General features: G+C 40.5%; 1 protein-coding gene across 1 annotated transcript in view; it reads left to right on the plus strand.

Annotated features, from left to right (window-relative positions):
- The window catches only part of Ccdc171 (coiled-coil domain containing 171), a 349,604-nt gene extending 345,116 nt beyond the window's left edge, over positions 1-4,488 (plus strand). Inside the window, exon 25 of the mRNA XM_021161203.2 lies at positions 4,092-4,488. Within this exon, the coding sequence (XP_021016862.1) occupies positions 4,092-4,307 (216 nt within the window). The 3' untranslated portion in view covers positions 4,308-4,488. The remainder of the gene's footprint in view (positions 1-4,091) is intronic.
- Positions 4,489-11,653: the final 7,165 nt, after the last annotated feature.

Here is an 11,653-nt window from a genome sequence, read left to right on the forward strand (position 1 = left end):
CCTGTGCTTAGCATGGCCTGCCTGGGACTAAATCACGCTGTCCTTCACCTCTCTAACCATAAGTTCTAAACCTATAACCATCGTGACTGCCGCCCAGGAGACAGATGGCCCCGCTCTAGCTGTTTAGAAGCCTTGGCTGGCAAATTGGCTTTGATTTATAGACAATGTACTGTGAGATTATTTTCTTATTAGACTGGCCCTTTATTTTTTTGTTGTTTGGAAACATTCTTAGAAATATCATAATTTTAAAAATGGCTATTGGGTATGTTCAATTACTATATTTCACAGGTATTTTAAGTGGGAACATTTAGTAGATACATTCTGTATTGTGAGTGTGTATTTGGCTGATCAACAGTAACAGCTGTAATAGAATCATTTACAGCTCATTGAAAGAATAAAAGTGCTTCCGTAAAGATTCACATGGCAGCTAGCTCCTATTTCAGGTAAACAATTTCTTTTTAAAAAATTGCCCAAATTTATATTTATATGGCACAACTGGAACATCTAAGCAGTTTGTGAGGAAGTTTAAATAGCCACAGGCTTCCCAGATTTCCCAGTGTCAGATCAGATAGCACATATTAACTCTTACTGATCTCTGCTACAAAGTTGTTTTTATTATCCTTATCTCTTTGTTACATTACAAAAAGCACTTCCAAGCCTCTTTTTGATATTATTTGTAAGAAGAAAAATACTTACTATTTAGTTGTTATTTAAACATCAAATTCTCAGATCAAATTTTCACTAGAAACCCTGCTGGCTTTTTTGTTTGTTTGTTTTTTAAAGCTAAGTAACTTAAAATCAAATTTTATTCCATTTCATGGAAATAAAAACCCCTGTATTTTCTAACAGTCCAGCAAGTGATTCTAGTAGCAGAAGTAGTCGAGTTTGTTCTCATTTACACAAATATAAGCCTGACTATTGGCTAGGGGCCGTCGAGGAATCAAACTCTTTAAGGAAACCCATGTTCCCTCTTACATTCTCACCCTCTTCTTCTTTCTTCTCCCTTCCTTCTCTCGCTCCCTTCTCTTCCTCCCTTACCTTTTCCTCCTTTCTTCCCTCCCTCCCTCCTCTCCTCCCTCCCTGCCTCCATTTTTTTTCTCAGTTATTTTCTATGTTAAGAACATAAGGCCAAAGGGAAATGTGCAAAAGCTGAGACTGATTTAAAATACTGCAGAAATACCCAGCGCTATGTTTCAAGGTTATTTAGTCAGAACCAGCCTATCAGATAAAAGGGCATTTTTACAAAAACACATGGTGGAAAATAGACACATAAGAAGAATGATAAGAAGAGGCAACCCAGAGTCTTGTGCAGAGTGCCAAGTCCGGTAGGATCTTCAGAGAATGCTGCTTGGCAGAGCTCTTCCCTAGATGGCTGTCCAGTTTATCAGATGTGGGCTGATGGACTCATAGGAACAAAAGGGAGGTTTCAGGTGCAACATATTTTAGGAAGCTGTGTGCATCTCAAAAACTGGCAAAGCTGGGCTCTTGGTCAGTTTGGTGAAGTTGCTCTTCTGTAGTGTAGACCATCACAATGACCCTCAGGAGGATGACAGATCTCTTGGTCTGAGTCTGTTTGCCAGAACTTGAAGCATAAAACTGCAAACCCATTCTAAACAAACAAACAGTTAACCCCCCAAAGCAGTATTACCCTGTAGTGCTACTTCTGTATATTTACCTAAGAGACTGACATCAGTCTGTTGAAGGGATGTATGCATGCTGTGTTTATTGCAGCATTTGTTACTAAGTCAGGTTCTGGAATTAACCCAAGTGTCCACCCACCAGTGAACAGACAAATTGTGTGGTATCTGCACAATGGAATACTGCCCAGACTTCACACAAGGAGAAACCCTGTCCTTGTGAGGACTCTGATGGAACCGCAAGAAGCCCAGTGCAGCTGCCCCATTTCTCCCTTTTCTGTCAGGGGACTGAGGTGAGAAACTACGGAATTCAAGGGAGCAGAGAGGGGAATGGTGGTTGCAGCTGGGGAGGGGCGAACCGGAGACAGAATAATCAAAGGGTCACAGCCTTAGGTCGGACAGCCTAAGTTTAATGGGTTCTACTTCTCTTGTACAGCGGTGACTGCAGCTCAGGGTTCTGCTAACAGAGTAAAAGCATCACATTGTTGAAACAGCGTGCTCGGATATTTGATATAACCACTGCACACTCTATTAAAATTACAGTTTCAGTTTGTGTATCACATCAATGCTCATTACTGTAACTGATCAACATCCTAAAATCCTAAAAGACTTCAAAACTTTGAAACCTGAGCCCAACACGTTGAAAAAAAAAATTGCCCTAGTAAGTTAAAGAAGGCCACGGAGAAGAGTCAAGCCCCACTTGCTGCCTTGGCTCCTTCTGCATCCTCCCAGCCGCTGGGTCTGCAGTGGAGAACAGCTGCCGGCCCACTCGGCTAGTGAGGCCACCACCTCAAACACAGGCATTACCTCTGAAGGGATTCCGGTAAGAGAAAGCCTAGGAAGGGTTGCTGCTGCCTCTGGTGCACCCCTGCCTTGGTAAAGCCCCTGCCTCTGACACACCCGACGCTTGTGACACACCCATTGCCTCTGGTGAACCTCTGCCTGTGTTCATGTTCTGAACTGAAGTGCCCAGGCTGAGAATGAAGGCTCTGAGGTGAACCCTGCCAGCTACGGCTGATGCTTGGCTTTCGGCGGTGTTTCCTTCCATGGGGTCCAGTAAACTCTGGGCTTCATGGAGATATCTGAGTGGCTACGGTAGGCACCTTTTTTTTTTAAACTTCCAGCATAAAAAGAGATGATTTCCATCAGCTATCTGCTTGCAGTGGAGTATCAAGAAATCAAAAGAACAGAGATCAAAGAAAATTGCTGAACTAGGTGTTAGATGTAGGCATTGATTTTCTCCAGTTGTACTTAAAAAAAAATCTACAAAAATGGTAACACATACAACAGTGGAATCGCTAATACATTCCCAATGCCAGCGGTGGGTTCCGCCTTGTCTGCACATGTAGAAATAGTTTTGTATAGCATAACGCAGTGAGGCAGGCCTTCATGCCTTCATACCTTACGTTATTATCCAAACCTAAAGAGAATCCAAGAAAAGGGTATGTTTTAAAACTCTGTAAACTGGAATCTTTTTAGTGGACACTCAGAACTAGGCTTGTTATCCAACATTCATTTGCTCAGAATCTGGAAAATTCTGATTTAAAATTGATCATTATTTTCTTCTATGTGTAGATGTTTTAAAATAGCATCTGATTCATGGCTAAGAGTCCATTCACATTAAGTATTTAACTGCTATTTTCTGATGTTTTGTTACTTAAGCCTTAAACTGTAACTTTATCGTATATTAATTTTGTTTTCAAGTATTTTATGAATATGTGACATTTTTCAAGTTTGACTGATTCTACTATATGTCTACATGATATATATATATATATATATATGTACTATATATTGTGTATATATACATATACATACATTATACATATATATGGGAAATTGATTTCATGTTATAGTTTCTTATGATTATAAATGATTTCCAGATGATTAAAACAGTCTTTATAAAAATAGGATAGTGGCACCATTAATGCAGGTATAATGAAAGTTCTCACTAGACTTTACATCATAGTGTACTATTTTCTAGGAATCACTGGGATTCAGTTATTTTTCTTTGGGTTAAACTTGTGAATTCAGTTATTAAAGGTAATTTAGAAACGAACACCTGAGATCACTTCCTAAGCAGCCCAGGCCCCTATAAGCAGCAGCACACTGTAAATAAAAGGACCTAACTATTCTAGGGTCTGTTTCTGTGAGTGTCCAAAGAACCAAAGCTCAAGTGAAAAATGCCTAGTTGCATTGACTTCTTGATATAGAACTTTTGAGAAAGTTTTATACAAAGTTCCAGTGTTCCTCCGTTGTCCTGAAACACCTATGACATAGCATGGCTTCAGTTACAGCTGGAAAATCACTTCCTTTGTATAGTTTCGTTCAGATCACTTCATGGTGTGGACCATCCTGTTTTACATCTCAAGAGGCACCAACCCACATCCACGTATGTGTTCATAGAACCTTTGTAAGAGTTTAAAACTCAACGTTGCTTCTTTCTTTTCACAGATGGGATCCCGAGACCATTCCAACCTCTCTGTGCCTTCAAGAGCTGCCGCCCCTATGGACACAGTTGGGGACTTGCTTCCATTGCAAGCGGAACTCGATACAACTTACACTTTCTTAAAGGAGACGTTCGTGAACACAGCCCCCCATTCTCTGTCATCTCAGTCCTCTCCAGGGGTGCCCTCTAATGCCAAAAGACCATCTCAGATAGGATTATGACTTTGAAAAATTAAAAAAAATGGAGGAAGAGCCAATGGTATAATTAAAATTGTTTTGAAGGGGGATTTTCTTATCAGTTGAGTTTTGTTTAATTACAAGTAAGGGCGGGCCTTTAAAAATGGTGTGATATTCCGATATGTGCAGGGATCTGTCTCCTAAATAATGAAACAACCCACTTTTTCCTCCCTAAGTTTTATTTATTATCACAGTTGCTCATTTTTATGTAACATATTTTTAAATGTTAAAGAATGACACATTTTGGGTAATTTCCCTCGGACTTTAAAAAAAAAATCAATAAGCCATTCTAGTCTCTATCTATCAACGTTGTTTCCTCCTTGTCTATTTTAAAGCAAGACTGCAATACTTTAATAGGATTGAGAGAGCTATTTGAAATGTATGCCAATGATGCCTGTCATTTCATGGCAGCCCTGCCATGGTTCACTGAACCCCTCTTCTCTCTTGTCAGCTCGACTGAAGACAAGCATTTAGTTGCAAACTTTAAGCAGGTTGTACAAAACAGAAATGATGTGGGCGCTTCTCCTCCTGCACAATAATGTCACTCCTGGTCAATGTGAGAAGGTCAGGTTGCTCCCTGTAAGGCTACATGATACCACTTGCCCATTTGAACAAGTTAAGTTAACTGCTGAATCTGGTCCCTGTAGTCATTGAAAACCGTGTCCTTTTATCACGCCTGCATTTGATGGGAAGGAAGAGCGGCTGTGTTGGGAGGATGTCCGCAGTCTGCTTAGGCACTTTATAAGGACAGTTCCCATGCCAGTGTAGCAGGTGATATATTTAGTATAAGCTGAAAAACTTCAAGGTAACGGCCATTTTGACCTTCAGAACAGACTCCTTTTTTTTTTTTGTTTTTGTTATTGGTAAGACCCAAGAGTGACGACCGTCTTTGATGCTGACAGAATTTAAAACAAGGCCATTGCCCTGCATTTTCTGCCTTGTAGCACACAAAAGTAAAATTGTATGTCAGGCCGAGATGTCGGGGAGCTGACAAGATGCCCCAGTGACATTTCAGCTAGAAAGAGCAAGTGTCTTGCAACCAAGTGGTCAAATATCAAATAATAGGTCAAGCAGGAAGGAGCTGAGTTCTAACCACAAAGAGGTTTCTGGTAACTTACTTGACAAGCTTTTGGGCGCTTTGTGGCTTGACAAAGTGATGTTCTGTTGGGTATCGCTAGACAGACTGTTCTTTATCGCCTTCAGAAGATCAGGCATTGACATTGATTAAACTCTTTAACCCTTAAAGGTTAACTCTTTACAGTGTGCATCATGGTAAGTGGAGAACAAAAGGATACTTGTAATGTGCGTTTGTTTTATATTCACCATTTAGTCCCCAGTGGCATTAACTTCTAATGTGTAGTTTTTGACAAAGAATTTTGACCTGTGTTTTATATTATCTTTCATTATAGAATTTTTCATTATTGATTCATTAGACAATAACGGTTTGTACTGTGAAACTCATGTTGTGTTTTATGCCATTTGGCCTTGGGAAATAAAATCTGCATACTGTTTATTGTGCCGTCAAGATCCACCCAAGTGATGTGTGCTGTCTGAGGCCACACAGCACCATTGCTGCCCTACTGTGCTGTACTTTTTCTGAAAACATTGGGCCAGGGTAATGAGCTTTGTATAAAACTCTAGAAAGATTTGCATGAGGAGTAAAATTCTGTTTAACCACATTACTCTTAATTCTTTTTTCACTTTTATTTTTATTTTTGAACTCATAATGTGCTCTGCATAATATTACCTGTGTGAAACTCAACTTGTACATGGATCACATGGTCAGGAAGACCATAGACTAATTTCTACACACTGCGAGACACTTCCTTCTGCTGGTCCTATGATGAGGGTGTTCTTCATGGATGTTGAGATGCAGGCTTTTCATTTATGTGTTCTCACTGAATTTTCAGCCTTCACTCTGGGAGGTTACTTGCTACCCTATGGAACCCACATCCTACCCTGAACCCCAGCTGTGTGTGTGTGTGTGTGTGTGTGTGTGTGTGTGTGTGTTTATACTGAGTACACTTTCAGATCCTCGAAGTTTAAGAGGAATGAGTGTATTTGTAAAATGTACCTGGCTCCTGCCTTAGTCTGTTTAATTAATTTTACAGTATTAATGGGAAAACTAAAAAAAAAAGTATGTATCACTGTGTGTATCGATCTTACAGATGCATTATACACAGAGAATTCTGAGCTATAAACTAAAAAAGAAAAAGATTATTAAATCAAATCGAAGCATGTCTCATTTATAAGCAACTGGATGGTAACGGCCATAGGAGCTGAAGGACGGGCCTCCCGAGTGGTCATTAGTATTCACTTCCAAATGCAGTAATATTTATACCATATGCTTTTCTCCCAGAAGTCAGCCGCAGCAGGAGGAGGAGATTTAATGACATGTCCTATGGAGATCTGAGGAACTCTAGACTGCTCTGAGCACCGTAGTGACCAATTGCTGCATATTTGAGATCTGCATCTCCACGGCCAGGACCGTTGCTCTATCAGCTCCTTCAGCTCTTTAGGCATGATGTATGGAGCAGTCGTTTCTCAGGAGAACGACTTCAGATGCCTTTGTAGGGAAGGGAGTTTTGCTCTACATCTCAGAATGTGGATTTTTGTACCAACTTTCTGTGATCTAGGAAAGTACCCACATGGCCCATCACTATCCAGGGGATGCCGAGAGCTATTGTTCTGACACCTACACCACATGCACTTCGCAAGGGCTTGTCAGCATTCTAACATACATGTTTGGAATGGCAGAACACAAACAATGAAACAGTACAACATGCCAACCCAGTGATAGCCGGCATAAGCAAGTTACCTTGCAAACAGTAGAATGACCACCACTTTACCAAATGTGTAACTCCTAGGAAACCTAGCCATTTCTCAGTCCACCATTGATGGATTTTTAATGCTGCCACCACCGTTTCACATTGCTTTATTTACCAGCTAGGTCGGAGTCCAATCTGAACATCTCACTGCACAGGTTTTATAGACAAGTTTCTTAGGTAATTTTTATTCAGCAGCTATTTTAGCAATAAAGCAGAATTCTGTTGTCCAAACAAACTACTGAAATCTGTATCACATCTTATTCACGAACAACAGAGTATCTAAAATGATGGTGTTTTCCTACTTAGTAACAGGTGTAACAGGTATAAATATGTCTGAGACTGTAATTGTAAAGCCCACATTACTTCTGCTTTGTCAGACCTGCCTTCCAGAAATGCCAGCTACTTCTTAAAGAGAAAAAAGTATGCTCTTGTTTGAGAGCCACAGCACACATGCTTGTGTGTGTGTGTGTGTGTGTGTGCACGTGTGCACTTGAGTGCATGCATGTGTGTTTATGTTTGCATGTATATGGGTGTACATGTTGGAGGGCATATGTAGACAGGGTAATAGAAGACAGGCTCCAGTAAGGGAAGGCAGAGAACCCAGGGGTCCTGTGAGACACCCAAGCAGACCCCCATCCTTAAGTTTCTTTCCATATCTAAGGGATAAAAGTTATTTTTGTTTTCTCAGTCTTCTGTCTTTCTGGGATGGTCAGCTGTCTGTCTACCTCAGGGGATAAGCTCATAGAATTCTGATGATGCCATAGATAAACACAAACACCTGACTCCTTGTTACAGTGTGGGTGTGGGTCCATAGGTATGCAGCCTAGATGCCATTAAGTGTCATTCCTCAGAAGACATGCCCTGTTTCATCTAACGGTGGGTCTCCCAGTAGGGCCCGAGGCATGATAAGACAGCTAGGTTGGTTGGCCAGAAGCCTCAGGAATCCTGGTTGTCTCCACCTCCCCAGCTGTGGGGCCTCTATGACCTACTCCTTACTCAGTGCTAAAGAATCAAGCACAATTCATGCTTTCACAACAAGCACTTTACCAACTGAGCTATCTCCCTGGCTCCCAAGAGCTCTTTCCCATTGATTAGACACACACACACACACATATATATATGTGTGTGTGTGTGTGTATGTGTGTATACACTAATCAATATTATATAATATGACTAGTAACTGGAAGAATGGTGAGGTTTCTACCTAGTTTTGCAAGGAACTCATATTCTCACTATGTTGTCTAGTGTCTCCAGCTTGGTCTAGGAGACCACATAAATACTGTATCAGCAGCAGATCTTCTTAGAAGGTAGCTACTGGGTAAGCATCCCAAGAAAGCTATTCCATTGTTATGGATTTTAATATCCATTGAATGTGGCTGATAAAGACATTATCATATTAACTACTAGGTCAGTACAACTTCCTAATGTTGTAACCTTTTAATACAGTTCCTCATGTGGTGGTGACCCCAACCATAAGATTATTTTTTGTCCTTCTTTTTATAACTAACTTTGCTATTGTTATGAATTGTAATGTAAATATCTGTGTTTTGCGATGGTCTTAGGTCATCTTCAAAGGGGTTGCAACCTATAGGTTGAAAATCACTGTACTAGAACATACAAATTAAATTTTTTTTCTGGTAAATTGATGATTAGCCCCCAAACTTCACATGTTCTCTGCAACATGTGAATATTACCTCATGTGGCTAAAGGGTGTGGGAATTATTCTGAATTTTCTGGAGGGGACCACATGTGGTTAGAAGTGCCTTTTAGAGGGGGAGGGAGAACGAGATGAATTTGACTGCAGAGAGGAGAAGTTGACAGGATAATAGATGCAGAGACTGGGTAGAGACACATGATAAGACAATAAATGTGTTGTTAACCTACAAGTTCATGGCAATTCATTAAAGTATCCTTGGGAAATTAATGTAAGCAGTGAAATTTCAGGTTTTTAAAGACCTATTCATTAATCATTTTATTTTAGCAAAAAAGGAAAAAAATCCCTTTTAAGTCATCCTAACTGTGCTCATAAATTGTGTTTCCATCTATTTATGTTTTAGGGCTTTCATTCCACGTGTCTGGCTTTGCACAGCATGAGCAGCGGCTGTCTATATGGTCTATAGGGTCCTCATGCAGTCACTCTATTGCCATGGTTCTGGGTAATTCTCCAGTAAATGTGTGTTTCAATATGCACTTGAATGTCTGACATTTCCTAAAGGCGTCACACCTGCAATGTAGCTAATTCAAGTGTCTATTTTAAGTGATTGATTATTTACTTGATTTTATTCTGTTGGCATATTTTTTTTAAAGATTTATTTATTTATTATATGTAAGTACACTGTAGCTGTCTTCAGACACTCCAGAAGAGGATGCCAGATCTCGTTACGGATGGTTGTGAGCCACCATGTGGTTGCTGGGATTTGAACTCTGGACCTTCGGAAGAGCAGTCGGGTGCTCTTACCCACTGAGACATCTCACCAGCCCCGGCATATTTTTTTATAGTATTCTTAGAAAGGAAATCCAGATCAAGTAAGGCCTGACACTATCACTGAGGCTATGGAACGCTCAAAAAAGGGGCCTATCGTGACCACACTTCAGAAGACAAGCAGCTGAGAGAGTCAGATGCTGATATTTACACCCAACCAATGGACAGAAGCAGCTGAGCCCTGTGGTCGTATTAGGGAAAAGCTGGAAGAAGCTGAGGAGGAGGGCGACCCTCTAGGAAGACCAGCAGTCTGAATTAACCTGGATCCCCGAGATCTCTCAGACATTGGACCAACAACCAGGCAGCATACACCAGCTGATATGAGGCCCCCAACCCTGTATAGTACTGTATAGTAGAGGACTCTCTGTATGGTAGAGGACTTTCGGACCTGTGTTCATTCAGAGATGATGTACCTAACCCTCAAGAGACTGAAGGCCCCAGGGAGTTTAGAGGTCTGGTGGGATAGGGGATGGAGGTGGTGGGTGGGGACATCCTCATGGAGACAGGGGGTTAGGGAGGAGGTATGGGATAGAGAACAGTCAGAGGGTGGACCAGGAGGGGGATAAAATCTGGAGTGTAAAAAAAAAAAAGAGTAAATAAAATTAAAAAAAAAAAAGAGAGAAGAAATTCAGTCTTGAAAGAATTTATACTAAATGTTGCTTAAATAAAGGTTTGGAGTTTTCATGTCCCCCTTGCTGGCAGGATATTCCTCCCCCACTTTTCTATGTATTCCCGAGGGTGACATATGCCCAGACGTTTATCAAAGCATTTGTTACAAATAAAATTAATTAGTTTTAATGATTTCCCTCGATGATGAAAATTTCTAAAATTTTTATTGTTATAACATTTGGAATTCTTTCTTACTCGGGCAGAACCAAATAGTTTTTTTTTTTTCTCTTTAGTTTAAGTAGAGAAAGAAAAGCAATTTTAACCAAAATGACTGTGCTCCAAATTGCGAAATCTAAGATTGAAGTTTTACATGTAAAGTGTTAAATATTCCAAATTCAGACTAGCAGAGAAAGAAAGAAAGAAAGGACAACACAGGTTCCTGGTTCCGTAAGGAACATCCCCAGTGCTGGGACACAAGTGTAGACGTCGACGTGTGGGTCAGAGAACACCATGTTTTCTCTTAAACAGTAGCTATTTCAGTATAAGACTTCCTTCTGCTGAGCAGCGTGTTGATTGACAAACCTAAGTACCAGAGATTATGTGAATTCACATCATTGCCTGCTTATGTATTTTTAAACCACCCCCTGCATGCATGATCTTCTATAGATGTTTTAAACAAATTTGATTCCAAAGGTGTTGTTATGTTTATCTTATATACAAGTTACATTTCCACTGACATTGCAATGGGGAGATTTGTTCTGAATCCTTACAGTACTAATACCTAATTGATACTGCATGCTGTGATTTGCATAATCTCTGGACACAGTCTAAGGAGATGAAACACGGTGCCTCGCTTTCAATCATCTTGTATGTAGATATGTTAGATTCTTAGGCACATGTGTTCAAAGCACTGGCCTTAATGTTGGTCATACAGCAGAGGCCCACAGCAGCTTTGAGCATCACGGCTTCTTCTTATCTGAAGACAGTCTTTCTGCGGTTTAACTGAGTCTAGCTTCATCATCTTTCACCACACTTAATACCGGAGAATGCAGTTGTTGACTGAGCCCTCCTAGTGAGTCAGCCTGCAAGCTGCTGTAGAAACTAGGTAAAATGGAGGGGTAGGACTTGAGACTGGGGTAGGACTCCCCATGACAGGAGAGCTGTCCTATATCGACAGATCTTCAGCAACAGCAAGATTTTATGGTTTGTGGTATCAATGTAGGAGAAAAATCTTTTTTTTTAAATCTTTTTTTAAATAATTTTTTTATTACGTATTTTCCTCAATTACATTTCCAATGCTATCCCAAAAGTCCCCCATACCCTCCCCCACCACTTCCCTACCCACCCATTCCCATTTTTTTGGCCCTGGCATTCCCCTGTACTGGGGCATATAAAGTTTGCGTGTCCAATGG

This window comes from Mus caroli, chromosome 4, assembly GCF_900094665.2.
Source record: "Mus caroli chromosome 4, CAROLI_EIJ_v1.1, whole genome shotgun sequence".
In the NCBI taxonomy this organism is placed as follows: Eukaryota; Metazoa; Chordata; class Mammalia; order Rodentia; family Muridae; genus Mus; species Mus caroli.